At 34.8% G+C, this 19,698-nt stretch overlaps 1 protein-coding gene across 1 annotated transcript in view; it reads left to right on the top strand.

Moving 5' to 3' along the window:
* NIPBL (NIPBL cohesin loading factor) overlaps positions 1 to 18,912 on the top strand; it is a 202,560-nt gene extending 183,648 nt beyond the window's left edge. Inside the window, exons 35-47 of the mRNA XM_080803351.1 lie at positions 1,384 to 1,524; positions 1,647 to 1,740; positions 2,557 to 2,711; positions 3,237 to 3,327; positions 4,774 to 4,947; positions 5,338 to 5,528; positions 8,047 to 8,154; positions 8,625 to 8,825; positions 11,965 to 12,111; positions 13,849 to 14,123; positions 15,485 to 15,659; positions 17,450 to 17,638; positions 18,201 to 18,912. Coding sequence (XP_080659477.1) covers positions 1,384 to 1,524; positions 1,647 to 1,740; positions 2,557 to 2,711; positions 3,237 to 3,327; positions 4,774 to 4,947; positions 5,338 to 5,528; positions 8,047 to 8,154; positions 8,625 to 8,825; positions 11,965 to 12,111; positions 13,849 to 14,123; positions 15,485 to 15,659; positions 17,450 to 17,638; positions 18,201 to 18,566 — 2,307 coding nt within the window. The 3' untranslated portion in view covers positions 18,567 to 18,912. The remainder of the gene's footprint in view (positions 1 to 1,383; positions 1,525 to 1,646; positions 1,741 to 2,556; positions 2,712 to 3,236; positions 3,328 to 4,773; positions 4,948 to 5,337; positions 5,529 to 8,046; positions 8,155 to 8,624; positions 8,826 to 11,964; positions 12,112 to 13,848; positions 14,124 to 15,484; positions 15,660 to 17,449; positions 17,639 to 18,200) is intronic.
* The last annotated feature ends 786 nt before the right edge of the window (positions 18,913 to 19,698 follow it).

The following is a 19,698-nucleotide window of genomic DNA, read 5'->3' as shown; positions in this document are numbered from 1 at the left end:
TTATGTTATAGACATTTCAAGTATTTTTCTTAGTATTACATTCTTCTGCTCTTTTCCTTCACGATTTCTGCCTTTAAATTTTTCTTTAGATTTTAAGTTATTTCTTTTACTTGACTTTCTAGGTGAGAAATGTTAAGAGTAGTTTCAAAATTTTTAACTATGATTCTCAAATGAATTTATCTTAACAAAAATTCTTCATCCCCAGTCTACTTTACTCCATGCACCTATTGTTTAAAGGAGGTGGGAGTGGGAGAGGGCTAGAAATGACAGGATTTCTATGTTACTTAGACTATTCTTCTTACTTATGTTTTATTTAATCCTGTGGGTGTGCTGAAAGGATGGATGAATGTAAGGTGGGGATTTTTTTTTTTTTTTTTTTTTTTTTTTTTTTAGTGAGAGGTAATAAGCTCAAAGAGTCCAAAACGAGTGTTAGTAACCTGTTGCTAAGACTAAAGAGTGATAACCGGACTAGATAAAAACATGTTGAATGCCTTGCTTCACAAAAATAGCAAGTAACTTTGGGTGCCTTAGGGCAGAGAAACTGGGTGACTGGAGGATAGTGGGTAAAATAAACTTTTTTTTTTTTTTTTAAGAGACTTGATTATAAATTCTTTACTAACCTTTTGGGGGGTGGTGGTGGTGTTGTTTTTAACATTCTACCTATTTTTTTTAAATTTCATTTTTAATCAAAGTTCTAAACTTTTTAAAAATTAAGGACCTAATATTTCAAATTTTAAAGTAAAGAAGTCTTATACTTAGTTCTGGGATTCTCTATTTTCATCTGTCAAAAAAAGCAGTAACACAGCGCTTCTCAACCTCAGCACAATTGACAGGGCCAGATTATTCTTTGTTGTATAGAACTATTCTGAGCATTGTAGGATGCTTGACAGTATTCCTGGCCTCTATCCACTGGGCAGTAATATCCCCCCAACTCCCCTAATGTGACAACCAAGAATTTCTCCATATATTGCTAAATATCCTGTGGGAACAGACTAACCCCTCCAATTGAGAACTACTAGATTAATATACACAGTTTGAAAAATACTAACTTTAAAAACAGTATCAATCTTAGTAAAGTACTCAGTTAATATTTAAATACACTTGTTCAGAATTGGCTTATGTTGCATTTCAGGGGGGAAAAAAATAACTGTAGCATTGTGATTAAGTGATCCAAAGGTTACATGATAAGTTGGTGGCAGAGCTAAAATGCAGGTTCCTGACACTGTCTGATGTTCTTCCTTCCATATCTTAAAAAAGCTCTTTTCTAATTTTTTTTCAACTGAAACTTTACATAGGTAATACCTCAACTCCTAAATACATAAGGGTGTATATAGTTTCTTGTTAGATTTTGATATTCATAAAGCACTGATTTTATCATTGTAGACACAAAATGATTTCATGGTTATCTGCAATGTTGCAAAAATCCTGGAACTGGTTGTACCACTGATGGAGCATCCAAGTGAAACTTTCCTTGCCACTATTGAAGAAGATCTAATGAAGCTTATCATCAAATATGGCATGACTGTAAGCATTCAGTTTACCATCTCTGCATTGATTAGTATAAAATTTATAAATGCTAACTAAATCATGTTTTTACCTTTGTCTTCAGCTTTTATCTAAACTGTAACATTTTCTGTATCTTTTAGGTGGTGCAACATTGTGTGAGCTGTCTTGGGGCAGTTGTAAATAAAGTGACACAAAATTTTAAATTTGTATGGGCCTGTTTCAATAGATACTATGGTAAGTTCAGTGCCTGGGCTTTAAAATTATCCTTCTACATCCTGTACTAGCTCCTTCTTAAAAACACATCTGATAGGGGCGCCTGGGTGGCTCAGTCATTGAGTGTCTGCCTTCAGTTCAGATCCTGCTGCTCAGTGAGAAGCATGCTTTTCCCTCTCCCACTTCCCCTGCTTGTGTTCCCTCTTTCCCTGTCTCTCTCTGTCAAGTAAATAAATAAAATATTAAACACACACACACACACCTACCTCTGATAAAGACAGCATTAAGGGAATTTTAAGAGGTGTGATTGTTCTTTGGTCCATTCTCAGAAGCAATATTTTCTAGTATCTTTTGTATTTCCTTAAGAATTCATGGGGCGCCTGGGTGGCTCAGTGGGTTAAGCCTCTGCCTTTGGATCAGGTCATGATCCCGGGGTCCTGGGATCAAGCCCCGCATCGGGCTCTCTGCTCAGTGGGGAGCCTGCTTCCCCCCCCCCTCTCTCGCTGCCTGCCTCTCTGCCTACTTGTGATCTCTGTCTGTCAAATTAATAAATTTTAAAAAAAATCTTTAAAAAAAAAGAATTCAGTATAATTACTTCAGGAATTTACCTCATATTAAATGTTGGTAGGTTTTTTGCCTTCTATGTAAAATAAAATTTAAATATCTTTTTTTTCTTATATTCATTTAGGCTGTAAGTTATGCCTTCATAATTCTAGATGTGTGTGATACTTAGAAACATTAGTAAAATTTAATTGTAACAACCTAGCAGTAATTATTTAAAGAAAATAATTCAAGGATAAAAGGTTTCTTGTAAATAAATATTACTTATCTTAATAGGTGCCATTTCAAAATTAAAAAGTCAGCACCAGGAAGACCCAAATAACACCTCACTTCTAACAAACAAACCAGCACTTCTCAGATCCCTTTTCACTGTTGGAGCACTATGTCGGCATTTTGATTTTGATCTAGAGGATTTTAAAGGCAACAGTAAGGTAAAGATTCTAATATTAATTACTTAGTATGCTATAAAAAATAGGACTCTGTGACCCTGTGAACTGAAAATTACTAATGACCCAGGATAAAAGCAGCATTAGAGTAGTCTGGTTTAATGACAATTCTGAAGCAGTGCAACCCAAAACATGGTTCTCAGACTAGCCTCTGATCTACACACTGTTTGTTACTGGTTATAACAAGAAGTCACACAAGCTCTATCAGCTCTTTAACAGAAGACATGCTGGGTAAGCAGCTGACTTTATTTATTTATTTATTTTTAATTTTCTCAGTGAAGTAACAGTCTGTTAATTTGTGTTCTTACACAAACTTCTTTGTCACAGACTTTTATTTTTAATTTCACTGTTCTAAAATCTATGGATTTATAAATTTATGGATGATTTATTCCTTAGTAAAGTTTACATGTGGAAATTCTCACTGTTTGCTTTTAGGTTTTTTCCTTTATGATTGAAAGTTGATTGAAGTTACTCTTCTTCATTTGCTTGAATGTGTTTTTTCCCCCTTAGGTTAATATAAAGGATAAAGTACTTGAACTATTGATGTATTTTACAAAACATTCAGATGAAGAAGTACAAACAAAAGCCATCATTGGTCTAGGTGAGTTAAGTCTAAATTTCTTTATAGTTTCGGTTGTTTGAGAGGTTGGACAAATTTTACAATAATGTGAATCTAAACTATTTTATTAAAATGTTTCTATTCACAGTAGGATTTGTTGTATAGAATATAGGACTAGGGGTTAAGACACCTGGGTTCCATTCTTGGCTCAGCCAGTAACTTTCTGGATGACCTTGAGCAAGTCGTGTAACCTCTCTGTTCATCACAAAAACTTTATTTGGTAGCATTAACAAGTTTTAGAATTTAATATGCAAGACCAATTGTTTATATTAGTCTTTTGAACAAAAGTGAGTAACAAATTTTTGGTCACCTAAACCTCACTAAATACTTAACTGATTTCTTTAAATAAACTTAAATCTTAATATTCCTCCTTCATCCCCTTCAGAAAATTACATAATAGCAAATCTACTAAAAATTCAGATATCACTTACTTTAGGGAATTAAATTAATACAGTGTTACCTTCAAGTCAAATGTGTACCTTTTAATATTCAGTCTGGACATAAGTTATATGAAGTAGCAAAACTTAAAGTGTTAATTCAGAGAACAAATAGTGCAAATTTTAACTTGAAAAAGTAGCACTTTGTAGAAAATAGTGCCTTTAGACTAGTTAATAAATGACATCTTGCTTGGGCCATAATTATACTGTGTGACCTTGGATTAGTTATCTGATCACTCTATGCTTTGAGTTTAGTTTTTTGGCATCAGTAATACTTACTGTCATTAAGGATCTTCATTTTATCTTACATAAATAAGCCTTTTGTATAAATAAGCATGAATAGTATTATTTTGCTGCTTATTAACTTATGGTTATAGGATTCAGCATTGTGGCTTCATTATAATGCCATAAAAAATAAAAGGAAGATATTGTTAGCTCTAGTTTATTCTAGAATTATTCTGTTTCATCAAATGGATAAATATATATTAATTTTAATAATGCCAATGTAGTACTTTCTGCTAGGGCTCCAAAAAATGTTTGCAGACTTTACCTCTTAAATCCTGAAAACATCCCTTTGAGGTAGGTGGGTGGTAAATATTATTGTCCCATTTTACAGATGGAGAATTGAGGCACAGAGAGATTATGTGACTCACCCAAGGTCACATTACAAGTCAGTGGTGGACCAGGAATAGAACCCAAGACACCTGACTCCTAATCCACTCCCCTAGCCAATAGGCCCTGCTCCCTCCTCAAGGTTTCCTCTTGTGTGAAATTCTCCTTTGAAATGCAATTTCTTGTTTTTAATTCATGGGGAAAGAAGTACCTGCTCTAATACTTCTCTGGGTAAGGCCACTAGCATATATATTATTCCAGTCATTTTAAGTCTTAATTTTTGAAATAAGGAACTCTTTATATAATTTATCAATATTTTCATTAAGTATTATATTTAATTTTAATGTGAATATATCAAGATTTTTTTCTCTCTCATTAGGATTTGCCTTTATTCAGCATCCAAGTCTAATGTTCGAGCAAGAGGTGAAAAATCTATATAATAACATCTTATCTGATAAGAACTCTTCAGTAAATTTAAAAATACAAGTGTTAAAAAATCTCCAAACCTACTTACAAGAAGAGGATACAAGGATGCAACAAGCAGATAGAGACTGTAAGTAAAAATTTATTTTTAAATTTTACAGTGTGACAACAGTTAGAATACTCTCTGTTTTGTAATCCAGTACAAAGTCACTTACCTAGTAAGTGACATTCTGTTAAAGAAGAATCTTAAGTCCATAGCTAGCCTTTAGGGTGTTTATAAACTCCCTAAAATAGTTTTTAAAATTTAGTGTATGTGCAAGCATTAACATTTTGCAGGAGGATAGAGATTATAGTTCTCCTCAGGTTCTCAAAGGTGTCTCTGACAGAGATATACACACCCAAAAGTTTAATAGCCACTGAGCCAGAGCACTAGCTATAGTTTTTATGCTTTTGGTTGTGGCTTAACTTGGTGTATTTCATAAAGGTAATATATATGTCCTTAATATGTTTACTTTTGTAGGGAAGAAAGTTGCGAAACAAGAAGATCTAAAAGAAATGGGTGACGTATCCTCAGGGATGAGTAGTTCCATCATGCAGCTTTACCTCAAACAGGTGCTGGAAGCATTTTTTCACACCCAGTCAAGTGTACGCCACTTTGCCCTGAATGTCATTGCATTGACCCTAAACCAAGGACTCATTCATCCAGTTCAGGTAAGTATGTTTTATAGTGGAGCACTTTCTAAAGGAGCCAATCTGTTATCATTTGATGACATTGTGATTAAAGAATAGATAGTAGTTCTTTTTTTTGTCTTACTTGTTAAGTTTTTTTGTCTTAAATGCTTAAGAATCCATCTCCTAGGTTTTCATTACTATAAAATACCCTTCTATTCATAATTTTGTCTCTTCAACAGATTTCCAGTTTATATTGGCAGAATATGAACTTGGAATCACTTTTCTAAGTAGGGATGATTTGTTTTAATCCGTATTGACTCTTATCCCTAAGAACCAATAGCCTGTAATGTCAGGAGAGTTAACTGGGGGTAAGATTATTCTCTAACTGTTAAGCGGAGGGGGTTTAGTCCACAGAGAAATAAATTATATTACCTAAGTTCAGGTCCTTCATCTGTACATTGGAGGTAGTTTCAACTACTAATACCTCAAAGCATTGAAGTGAGGACTAACTGACATAATAAAGACATGTCAGCGTCAATAAGGATTGGCACCTAATGCTGCAGTAGTGTATACACCGTCCATCTGACATGTTCAGGACAGTACCATAGGCTACAGAAGGGAATTTATTAAATATCCAAAAGCCTGTATCCTTTAAAATTTTTATTTTGACTATTTGTTATAGAACTTTTCCTAAAATATGCTATATGTGAATATGTTATGTTCTTCCCTATGTCCTGAAATAAAACATGCTAATGAGTATTTAGCCAGTTCATGACCCAGGGTCATCATCATCAAGATCACATAATAAAATGTACGGTAATGGGTTGAGACTCTTGAATTTTTGAGATACTTAGGAATTTTTGCTGGTATTCTGAATGGCCTTAGTTGATTGTGTTTTTTATTATTATATTTGCTTTTTTAAACTTTTGTTTTAAATTTCACACTTAAACAAAAATATTACAAGAGTGTACGGCAAACTCCCTTATATTCTCTTCACCTGTATTCATTCAGTATTAACATTTTGCTATATTTCCTTTATCTCTCTCTTCATACACACACTTCTTTCTGAATCATTTGATAGTAATATTGTGATATCACTGTAATTGTTTACCTCTGAACACTTCAGCATATATATATTTCCTAGGATCAGGGACATTCTCTTACAAAATCATAATGCAGGGGCGCCTTGGTGGCTCAGTGGGTTAAAGCCTCTGCCTTCGGCTCAGGTCATGATCTTGGGGTCCTGGGATCAAGCCCTGCATAGGGCTCTCTGCTCAGTGGGGAGCCTGCTTTCCTCTCTCTCTCTCTCTATCTGCCTCTGCCTACTTGTGATCGCTGTCAAATAAATAAATAAACTCTTTTTAAAAAAAAATCATAATGGAATCATCAGATTCAGGAGATTTAACATTGATGCAATCTTATCTAATAATAGTCCATTTTCAGATTTTGCCAGTAAAAGCTTTTATTTTTTGTGTATTTGAGTGAGAGAGAGAGAATGCAAGCCAGGGCAGGAGCAGAGGGGGAGGGAGAAGAGGGAAAGAATCTGAAGCAGACTCATCACTGAGCATGGAGCTCATGCAGGGCTCAGTCTCATGACCCTAAGATCATGACCCGAGCTGAAACCAAAAGTCAGATGCCTAACCGATTGAGCCATTCAGAATTTAATCCATGATCATCCTTTTCAGTTAGTGCTGTGCTTTTATTTATTTATTTTTAAGCTGTTTGTTTGTTGTTTTCAGGTCTCACCACTGGTTCAGATTCTTTGAACAGAGTATGAGTATTTTTTGACTTTAGAAATCCAGTGGATTTGGCTATTAACAAAACAGTAGCTATCAGACTGATCATTAACGCCCTATATAAAATCAGTACTGTGGAAGAATTTATATTTTCCTAATTTTGAAATATGGAAGACAAGTTACTTTGTCCTATGTCATCTTTACATACCAAATTCAGTCAAGCTTGAAAAAGTATTGGATTATATATTTGTATTATATGTCATAATCTTAAATGGATAATCTTAGTGTAGGACCTCTTTATGTTTAAAGAAACTGCTTCACACTGAAATTGCTTCAGTTTCACCACATCAGTATTTTTGCTGGTGCTTCATTGCTTTTTTTTTTTTTTTTCCTTTAAGATAAATCTAAGGGAAGATGAATCTTTTTTTTTTTTTTAAAGAATTTATTTATTTGACAGACAGATCACAAGTAGGCAGAGAGGCAGGCAGGGGGCGGTGGGAAGCAGGCTCCCCTTGGAGCAGAGAGCCTGATGTGGGGCTCGATCCCAGGACCCTGGATCATGACCTGAGGTGAAGGCAGAGGCTTTAACCCACTGAGCCACCCAGGTGCCCTAAGATGAATCATTTTTAAAAGAACACTAAGATATGACATTTATAGGAAGGCCTATAAAGCTAAATATGTATATCCCAATATACAGCGAGTTTTATATATGTCATGATCATACAGAGCTTTTACTACTGTGATGTCTTACAAATCCTTTCATTCACTTATTTATTTGTTGATTGATTTGCACTGAAAGAATACCTTCATTTTTATTTTAGTGTGTGCCGTATTTAATTGCTATGGGAACAGACCCAGAACCAGCTATGAGGAACAAGGCTGATCAGCAACTTGTGGAAATAGACAAAAAATATGCTGGATTCATTCATGTATGTGCTTTTAAATTGTATCCCCTAAAGTTAAATGTCTTTCTTTGTTATACCATTACCTTGATAAATGTCCTATCCATATTCATATTAGAGTAAAACCTTTTACATAGTATTTACTTCCAAACATGCAACTAAGTTTATCACCCAAGGTGTTTGTTTAAGACTAACTCTTAAGATTGAGCTATTTTTAGACTGGTCTAAAAATAAGGATGCATTGGTTCTAGTCCCTACTGTGTGAAGTTGGCAGTGATGGCTCTTCTGGTTCTTGATATTTTTTTCTTACGTAAAACAAGGGGGTTGCAATAGGTAATCTCTGATATTCCTTCTGCCACTTGAGTTCCATGATTTTATTATTTTAAATAAGAAAGCCAAACAGTGGAGTTAACTTCTGGCTATAATGCTCAAAGCATATTTTTAATTTGACTCTTAATTAATTTCCATGTCAAAAATGAGGCTTTTATTGATTTCAGATGAAAGCAGTGGCTGGTATGAAGATGTCTTACCAGGTACAACAGGCAATCAACACATGCCTAAAAGATCCTGTAAGGGGTTTCAGACAAGATGAGTCCTCTAGTGCTTTGTGTTCACACCTTTACTCCATGATCCGTGGAAACCGCCAGCACAGACGGGCCTTTCTGATTTCTTTACTCAACCTCTTTGATGACACAGCTGTAAGCATAAAAACTTATTATTTTAAGAAAATAAATGTTCTATAAATTTTATGCCTAAAGTAGTCACCATTTTGAAAATACTACCATTTTAGTAAATAATAATGACTGTATTAAGTATGTGTTTCTTTACGTCTCCTGTAGTAATTATGAGGTATATAGTCAAATTGGGAGGGGAAATTTTGCATGAGTACAAATACAGTGAGGGATAAAATATAATTGTGTCTTCATACTGAATGTCTTATAAACTTTGATAACAGTTCCTTTAAGCATGACTTTCAATTACTAAACTATCACTTGGGAGCGGGGGATAGGTTACTTCACTAAATAAGGTGAAATTGCACTTATTTCTGTCACGCCCAAACATTGTTAGAATAACTGTTGTAGGTTTTTGGCTGCTGAGATCCTGATTTGTTCAACTTGACTTCCTTAATGAAGAGCCCACTTTTGTGTAATTACAGTTTTGATCCTTTGGGTTATTGTACAAGTTGCATTGGCCAGGCCCATAAGCCAAGAAAATAGAACAACCTGTTCTTTAAGCTTATCTCTTAATTTATTCATTCATTTTACATAAATATTTATTCAGCACCTGCCATGTGTGGTAGTCATCATGCTAAGAGATGAAGATAAAATAGTAGATAGAGCAGATGTAGTATCTGCCCACATAGAGCTTACCAGTTAGCCTATGTGTGTATAAAGTTTTGAAAAGAACAAAAGAAGGGTTGTGGGGGTTTTTTGTGTTTCAGTCACTTAAAAGTTGACTTTGTTATTATCCCCAAACTAGAATTTTTTAAAATAAAACAAAATTTAAATTGCCAGAATGTAGATACCTTACTAGACCTCTTCTTTTTAAGTGCTACGTGAAATTTTTTTGTACGTGATCTAGCAAATAAATATTACAAGCATCTATTTGAGAAATACTTGAAATATAATTTAATCATCATCACCACCACCATCATCATCATTTCATCATCAGTATTGAGTTTTCATTGTGTAGAGGGCATCATCATGCTAGGAGTAGAAATGGTATGATATAGGAGTCTTCCCCTCACTGATCTTACCTCCCCCCAGTTGTGGTGATAGAACACAGTATAAAGGAAGTAAATATGTTAAGGTTGACATATTCTATGTGCTAGGTGGTTTGTACTGTTGATTCTGCTCTAGTCCTTACCTCGTCTCCTGAGCTTCATTCCTGTGTAGTTTCATGTCCTGCTCTCTGTCATTAGCTCAGTATTCTGTCACCCTGGCATGCGCAGTGCTAAGCTGATAATTCAGCTGTCATAATGCAGTGCTGTTTCCTGACTAGTCCCAACAAAGGATGTCAGAGGAGGAACAAATCACTGAAGTCCTGGGAGGTTAAATGAGATAGAACCACTGCTTAAGCCAGGGGTAAAAAGATAATAAAGGTACAAAGATAAGAACGTGTGGAAAATAACAAATAGATTATTATTTGACTGGAGCAGAAAGGTCATAATGAGGCATGGTTTATGGAGTATCTTGTAGACAGTGAAAAACCAAAAAAAGCATTTAAATAAAGTGAAGAGGACAGATGCCAAAGAGCATTTCAGGAACATGGATTTTTTTTTTTAGCATTTTTTTCACACTGGAGGCAACAAGGGACTGATCTATTATGATGACAGTAGGAAAGGAATGAAGTGTTGTGAAGAAGTAATAAATAAGGCTGTGTGAGAATCATCAAAGGATAACTGGAATATTTTTGTCCTGAGCACCTGAGAAAATAATAGGATTGTTGAAAAGGAGTTGAGAAGGACATGGAGGATTAGTCAAAGAGGTAGGAAGAGAAAACTAAGGAAGAAGAAAATTTCAGGAAGGAAAGGGTGGACAGTAATGTCCTACTACTCAGAAGTCAAGGAGAATAAGATATTTTTAAAAAAGAAATAGGGCGAGATTAGATGGCAGCCATCAAAGAGTGAGGGACACAAGCTTGATGTGACTGAAGAGTTTTGAGGAAGACATGGCAGGAGCAGCTCTAGAGTATTCTTTTAAGAAATTTGATTTTTTTAAAGAAATGAGCAATATAGGACTTTTTTATGACCAAAGTTGAAGAATTTCAGAGTTTTAAAAAGGTTTACTCAGAGTAGTCTTGAACATTTTCAGTTTTAGGAGAAAAAAATACATTTTTAAATTAGTGTTAAAACTAATAGACAGGGTGGAGTCCTATGTCTGCATTTCCCCAATTTTAACACGTAGGAATTGATACATATTTTAAAAACAAAAAGTAGAGTGTTAGCAAGTTTATTGCATTTGTCCTTTGGGATTTTGTTGTTGCTGATGCCACAGTTGGGTTTTGGATTGTTTGCATGGCAGGATAGGTGAGATGGCAGGAGGGAGTGTGTTTTGACTCCTGTATTTTCTCTTTCCTTTTTTTTTTTCCCTAAGCTGTATTTTAAAGGAATTTAAATTTTAATGTGCATTTCTGTTTATATTCATTCTATATGATTATGAAATGCTGAAAGTCTCTATTACTTCTTTTTAAAGCAAACAACTAGTAGTAACCATAACTTTTGCCTTAAATTTTGCCTCCCTCAGAGTTTTTATCTTGTGAGACTATGGTATGGCCCTGTCAGAATGACTGATACTGGATATGTAGGAAATGGACAAATGTTTTTGAATACATGAACTTTGATTTTTTTTTTAACCCACATGTTAGTACTATGATTACTGCTTATTTTTGAGGGCAGAATAGTAACTGTGTGTAACTGATCTCCATATGGGTTAAACTCTTAGAAGCACAATGACAAATCATTATGAATTCATATGTATACTTTCTGATGTGGTATGGATTTATCATAAAAATCCCATATACTTTATAAGAATATTACAGGGAATTCCACTTGGGTGCACAGAAAAATTTCACCTCTTCCCTTCTTGAGGTCCATGGTATAAGTCATTATGAAATCTCTTTAAATGGGTATAAGATTATTTTATAAAATCCAATTCTATGCCCCCTCATCCCTTTTTCTTACCTCCCTCCCCTGTTCTCTCCCTCCCTCCCCTACCCTTCTCTTTCTGAAACATTGACTGAGGTGAAAGTGCCCTCTAATATTTTTTCTAAAAAGGCTTTTTGGATGGATTTCTAGATTATCCACTAAACATGTGTACCTTTTTTTAAAATTTACAGAAAACAGAAGTGAATATGCTCTTGTATATAGCAGACAATCTAGCCTGTTTTCCATACCAGACACAGGAAGAGCCGTTGTTTATAATGCATCATATAGACATTACACTCTCAGTTTCTGGTAGTAACCTACTGCAGTCATTCAAGGAGGTAAGTTACACACATTACTATTCTTAATGCATCTGTCAAAGTGCAGGCATGCTATTCTCACTGTTTTGTTTCCATTGTTCTTTTTTTTTCTTTTCACAGGTAAAGTCTTTCTAAATGAATTTATTAAAATCGGGGCAGTGCTTGAATTGGGGAGAAGAAGTGGGTTGCCATTTCATTTCTATTAAGAAAGACCTAAAACCATTCCATTCCAGATCATTTAAGTGGAAATACACACACACACACACACACATACATATATATATTTATAGTATATAAATATATAAATATATATTGTTCTTTTGATAAGCCATCCCACTTCTTTTTTTCTCTTACTTTAAGCACTGATCTTAAGTGTTTAGTGTCCATTCATACATTCATTTAAACCCCATTTTAAGGCACCTTGCTATTCTAGAAGTCTGGTAATGCTGTAGATCACCATAGTATACTTGAAGAGATATAAATAGATACCTTACTTATAAGGAAAAACAAAATGTATAATACTATTGATCCCCTATCCCTGAACACTAGTATCGTAACGGAACTGGCATATTGTGTGCCCAAAATCTTCACCCAGTTTTCTCCGTATGTCTTCCCTTACGGTTTGTAGGAGGAAATGTAATTGGTTTCATTGTAACAGCACCCGGTATAGCACTTGAACACCTAGTAGGCACTCAGTTAATTATTTAAAAATGAATTGTAATATTTTCGTGTGCCGGATGATACAAGTAGATCTCATTTTACAAAATTGTTTTGCTCAGAGCTCCCCCTGATCACAGTAGTAAATCAGGGAGATTATTATAATACCCAAGGGTTGGAATTACAGAGGTAACTAAACCCTTGCTGCTGAAAGTGTGCACCAAGACCCAGCAGCACTGGCCTCACTTGAGATCTTGTTAGAACTAGCAGAACCTCAGGTCCCACTCTAGACCTGCTGAAACAGTCTGCATTTTTAACAATTCCTAGGTGCCCCTTAAAGTTTGAGAAGTTAATAATTTTACAGAAACTTTAGTCATCATATTTTTATTTTACTTCACTTACTGTTGTGAATATACTTGTAAATGTTTCTCCAGTTTTATTTCCTCTTAAACAGTAATAATTACTTTGTAATCTGGTCTTTCCCCCTCTCTTAAATCCAGCTGACTTTCTTTTTAAGAGCTAATAGTTTCATAAAGTACAAAAAAAAAATCCACAGAATTTAACTAATTTAAGAAAAGTTGCATATTATTGAGAAGTTCTTAAAAGGGAGAGTTTGATAGAAGTTGAGGTGTTCAAGCTTGTTATATTCTCTTCGGTTAAATTATATGTAGCACTGTTTTTTTAAATAATGAGTATGCCTGACGTGGGGCTCAAACTCATGACCCTGAGATCAAGAGTCACACACTCTACTGACTGAGCCAGCCAGGCGCTTAAATTAAGTGCCTTACTTAAATTATAATTAGTGTTTTTCCTCTAGTGGTTTACCTGTACCAAATTGATACTTTTATAACTAATTTATATTTCATCTCTAAACAAAATTGTTTCCCTTCGATATTTGAGAAGAGCTTTTGAGGAGGGGGGCATCAGAGCAATAGATTATATATGACTTTGTTTAGTCTTGGAACCTAATTGTTGTTCATGGAAAGTCAGAAGGTTTCAATATATAAAATATTAATTTAGAGATGTTTTTTGATGATTATGAATAGAGCACAATTATTTATTAGTGGTATTTTGTTACTGTTTTTCCTTTTTTTTCCCCAGTCAATGGTAAAAGACAAAAGGAAAGAGAGAAAATCATCACCTAGTAAGGAAAATGAGTCAAGTGAGAGTGAAGAAGAAGTTTCCAGGCCTCGGAAGTCACGAAAACGTGTAGATTCAGATTCAGATTCAGATTCAGAAGATGATATAAATTCAGTGATGAAATGTTTGCCAGAAAATTCAGCTCCTTTAATTGAATTTGCAAATGTCTCCCAGGGTATTTTGTTACTTCTGATGTTAAAACAACATTTGAAGAATCTCTGTGGATTTTCTGATAGGTAAGGTTACATAACCAGTGAGAGAAAGAACTTTACCCTGTTCAAATTATAAAGAAATATGAAACCCAGTTGTTTTGTGTGTGTGTGTGTGTGTAATCGGTTTTTTTCCTCACCATAGCACATACCCTCCCCCATGTCCATCACCCAGCCACCCCATCCCTCCCACCCTCTCCCCTCTAGCAATGAAACCCAGTTTTGATTGCATGTTTACTTTCATATTTAAAATGTCCCTTTTAAAAGAAGGAGTTTGTTCCTTATGGTTGCTGTATAATATTTTGTTATGTAATATACCACAATTTGTTTGCTCTTTAAGAGAGGAAAAACATTCACTAGTTGCATTGTAAGTGAAAGGACTTACTTTGATTTCCTTAAATAGATCTTACTAGAAAATTAGGCTAATCTTAAAATAGGTTGCAATTTTAAGTTTTTAAAGAGCTATGAATAAAGAATAGATGCAGACCAACTAGACTGAGAACCCAAGAGAACCCAAATGGTCTTTAATGTACTCTGTAAAGTAAGAGATAGGAAAGTGCTGATTGTTGTGAATGCCCTATAAGTTTACCCATGATTAGTGACTATAGGTATCTTTTTTTCTGCCTATACCCATGAAACTTTGGTCATTTTTCATATTCATGGAAACCTTTACTAGGAGTCACAAAGTCATATGTTCTTAGAGGACAGATCATGAAACAGAGTAAAGTAGATTTGGTGGAAATTTTCTGGCAAACTAGAAAGAGAATGTTTTATTTAAGGGGCTCAGGTATTACTCAGACATTCATCAGTTTGTTACCATGGAAGAAGGTGGGCATGATGTGGCCAGGAGCTTCTACTTTTTCAAGAGAAGCTAGATAATCCAGGTTTTTATGAGAAATACCTTGATGTAAATATTGGCAGCTAGTTCAGAATAATGTAAAACCCTGTAAGGTCTTGGAGCAGTGCTAGAGAGTTGAGAAGATTTTTAAGCCAGAGTTGTTAATAATATGAAACAGGTTTGTAAACATTCTGGCTGCTGTGTAGAGGATGAAGAGTTGGAGGGTAAGAAAGTAGGAGGTAAACCAGTATTTATATTGAAACTGTTCTACAGTCATGATCATGGTATTCAAAAACAGACTTGAGAAATTACTTACATTTAAATGATCCCTCTATTCAAGACAAATACTGTTGGAAACAAGAGGATATTATTCTTTTTAATCTTTACCTTTATGTCTTTACGTCCCTTTTTAAAATTATTTTTGAAGTTCACTGGTTGAAATCTCTGTGACAAAAGTTTAATTATTAGTAAGTGATGTTTACCTACAATCACTTTAAATATAAATGCCTGAAAAAATTTTAAAGTCAATGACTTTGTTTTCCCAAAACAGTAAAATTCAGAAATACTCTCCATCTGAATCCGCAAAAGTGTATGATAAGGCGATAAACCGAAAAACAGGAGTTCATTTTCATCCCAAACAAACACTGGACTTCCTGCGGAGTGATATGGCTAATTCCAAAATCACTGAAGATGTGAAGAGGAGTATAGTAAAACAGTATCTAGACGTGAGTAGTAAAACCAAAGTATATTTTCTAATAATACTTTTTTGAAAATTAAATTCTTTGGGTGGAGAGAGCTCCGCTTCCTCTCTTACATGGAAGCTTCATGAACTATCAGGATTATTTTTCTCTCTGTGGTTTTAACAAGTTACTTGAAGCCTGCCTGCCTTTCCCACTTCACCCATTGCATTATATTTTGTCTTTGAAAACGCTGGTCCACCACTCACGTTATTTTAGTGAGAATGAGATTCTATAGGCAAGTTTCAGGGAAGAGCCATGCCCACATATGTATTTCTTTTTAATTCAGTAGATTACATGGTTTATAGTTCCTAAAAGCAAAAATCAGGAAAAGTCATCCTCCTGCACTCCTCAGCCATTCTGTTGCTCTCCTTCCTGGTAACCAGTGTTCCTACTTTTTCATGTGTTCTTACAGAAGTGTAATACAGGCTTACATACTTGTATACATCCTCCATAAATACTCAGTTAGCAGGTATGTGAGAGCATGTTTATGTAAAATGTGCTTTTTAAATATCTTTAAGAATAGGCAAATTCCTGGAGACAGAAAATGGAAAAGGTTACCAGGGGCCCCAGTGGGGGAGGAAGGAATGAGGAGCTGTTGTTAATAGGGACAGAATGAGTTTCTGTTTGGGATGAAAAAAGTTCTGGAAATGATGGCGATAATGATTACACAACATTGTGAATATACTTAATGGCAACGAATTGAACACTTTAAAATCACTAGAATGGTAAGTTTTATGTGTATTTTAACACAGGAAAGCTTTATGTTTAAAAACATGGGGGGGTTGAGATTGTCCCTAAAAAATAAAAAATTTTTTTTTTATTTTAATCTACTTAAAGCAATGAGCTGAACATAACTAATAATATTTTTGACCAAGAATGAAACTTACACAGGGGCACCTGGGTGGCTCAGTCAGTTAAGTGTCTGACTTTTGGTTACAGCTCCCATCATGACCTCCGTATCAGGAGATAGAGCCCCACTTTGGCATTCTGCTCCCTGCTTAGTGGAAGTCTGCTTCCCCTTTTCCCTCCCTTCCTCCCCCTTCCCTTCTATTCCTTATTCACACACTGTCTCTCTCTCCCTCCCTCTTTGTCTTCTTGCTCTCCAAAAATAAATAATTTTTTTTAAGCGATGAAACCTACGAAGTGTTTTTCATATTATTCACTGACTGTGAACCTTACACTCCAAAGCTGAAAATTATTTTAGTTCTCTTTTTAAATTCTTTAACATCCTTTTCTTCCACTTGTATCTTCTTATTTTAGCAGAGGGCAAAGGGGGTAGAGAACTTGAAAGATGTCTATCAGTAATTAATTATTAATCATCTGGTTACTTGATAACTTGGACCAAGTCAGCAAACTCCAGCTTATGGGCCAAACCTGGCCCCCGCTGCCTGTTTTTTTTGTTTGTTTGTTTGTTTGTTTAATTTTATTTTTTCCCCACTGCCCATTTAAATAAAGTGTATTGAAATAGCCATGCCCATTCATTTAGGTATTGTCTCTAGTTGCTTTCACACTACGATGGTAGAGTTATGTAGTAATGACAGAGACCATATGGCCTGCAAAGCCAGAAATATTTACTATCTGGCACTTTATAAAAAATATTTGTCAGGCCCTGTCTTGGACAATAGTTAAAATCTATTTAGCTACTAAACTAGAACCCACACACAACTACTGCCTAGAAAAGATTTAGGAAAAAATTAAACAGGAAATATTTAAGGACTTAACAGTCTTCTTTAAGATTATTTACCTAACTCTAAATTCATATCTAATTTTTGTAGTTCAAACTTCTCATGGAACATCTGGACCCTGATGAAGAGGAAGAAGAAGGGGAGGTGTCAGCTAGTACAAATGCTCGGAACAAAGCAATTACCTCGCTGCTTGGAGGAGGCAGCCCTAAAAATAATGCAGCAGCAGAGACAGAAGATGATGAAAGTGATGGGGAGGATAGAGGAGGAGGCACTTCAGGGGTGAGGCGGAGGAGGAGTCAACGTATTTCGCAGCGTATTACGTAAAATGATTTTTATGTGCTTATATATGTCAGTCTATTAAATGTACACCAAGTAATGTAATACTTATGAGAGAAAACATTTTGTAGATAGAGATTCTCTACTTAACCATTTATACATCCTTTTGTAGAAAGTTTAACATAAAAGACAATAAAAAAGAAAAAAACAGAAATGAGACTTATCCAGCATAAAGGGTTATTAATTTTTCTTTGGATTGTATTAATGTGTGTTATCCTTTTTTATTGTTGCTAAGTTTTATGTAGCTTTATGGTTCATATGTATATATAATTTTATATATCAATAAGAGTAAAGACACGGGTACAAATTAAGAGTTATATGGTTTTACAAGTATATGTTAACCCCTTGGCGCTGGCGGTCACGGTGCGTCTCATTGCCGGCAATGGAAGTGTGCTGGGAAATCCCAACTCCCGGCGTCAAGGGATTAAAAGCAATAAAAACAAAAATTTCACTAAAATTCTTTTGTGTAACACTTCGTCTTTTTTCCCCCCTCCCAATGTTTTAGTCATTGAGAAGGTCAAAACGAAATTCAGACTCTACGGAGTTGGCAGCACAGATGAATGAAAGTGTTGACGTCATGGATGTCATCGCTATTTGCTGTCCAAAGTACAAAGATCGACCACAAATTGCAAGAGTAGTACAGAAAACCAGCAATGGCTTCAGTGTTCAGTGGATGGCAGGCTCCTACAGTGGCTCCTGGACTGAGGCTAAGCGCCGTGATGGCCGCAAACTGGTGCCTTGGGTAGACACTATTAAAGAGTCAGACATTATTTACAAAAAAATTGCTCTAACGAGTGCTAATAAGCTGACTAATAAAGTTGTTCAGACTTTACGATCCCTGTATGCCGCCAAGGATGGGACTTCCAGCTAATGAATTTGTACATGCAGCCAAATTTACAGGAATTTTTTTAAAAGGCAGAAAAACTTGAAATATCAACATTCTGGCAAAAAAAAAATCAGTTTTATGAAGAGTAAGAATGGAACCTGGGATGCAGGAACAAAAGAACGAAATGTTGGGCAAACATTTTTGTGGGAGCTCCCTTCGCTGTTGTGCAGCAGAAACAGATTCTCAGTTCATTTTTACTCCCACTGTATTATAGTTTAACAAAAATTGTTTATATCTTGGAAAAAAAACTTTCTGTTTAAAAAATAAACAAGTGAATGTTGGAAATTAGTCTGTTAATGTTCTTAATAAAGTGTTCTTGGAGTTTAACCTAGCAGCGGATGGCTTTCTTTAGCTTAGCCCAGTTTCCAGGGAAGCATTGTTTTTTCCAGGCTGTAAAATGGCAGAATCTCCTGGATATATAATTTATTCTGTTGAAAAAAAAAAAAAAGCATGCAGTATCTATGACCTATCTGCAGAAGGAGTTTTTGTAAATGTAGATTTTGATGTATTAGGTCACCCTGAAAACAATACAAGAAAAGGGATCCCCAGGCAATCTGGTGGAGCGAATACTGCAATAAATTTTTTTACTTCTCTTTGTTACTTGTCTGTTTCCATTTGAATTTCTTATTGTAAAGATCTGTTTAAATCCATTTATATTATTTTGCAGTCTTTTATGTAAAATTTATTATATCACTGGTTTTCAAAGCGAAACATAAAGTATTGTTTATACAGTTTGTATAGGCTGACTTCTGAATAATTGGTATCTATTATTTTCATTCCCATAAGAGGGTGTAAACAATTAACTCCAGGGTTTTATTGTATCCTGCAATATTTAGTATTAACTATATATGATTTAGCACTGTGCCAAACACATTTTCAAGAGTACATTTTGATATAAAAAGAAACTATAGTTTATTCCTTGTATGCTTCAATTTCTTTCTAGTGATGTCATGATGGTAATATTTATTTTTTAAACCTCGGGAAAAGGTAACAATCATGCTATTTTGGGAAACTAGCATTTCTCTTAGTTAAAATTATGCCGTGTATTATTTTAGAGATAGAGTTGAGTACGACACTTCGTAATTACATTGCATTTTTCACAAGTTATTTTTTAATG

Source organism: Martes martes, assembly GCF_963455335.1.
Source record: "Martes martes genome assembly, chromosome: 5".
Taxonomy (NCBI): domain Eukaryota; kingdom Metazoa; phylum Chordata; class Mammalia; order Carnivora; family Mustelidae; genus Martes; species Martes martes.
This window is presented reverse-complemented; position numbering and strand designations above follow the sequence as displayed.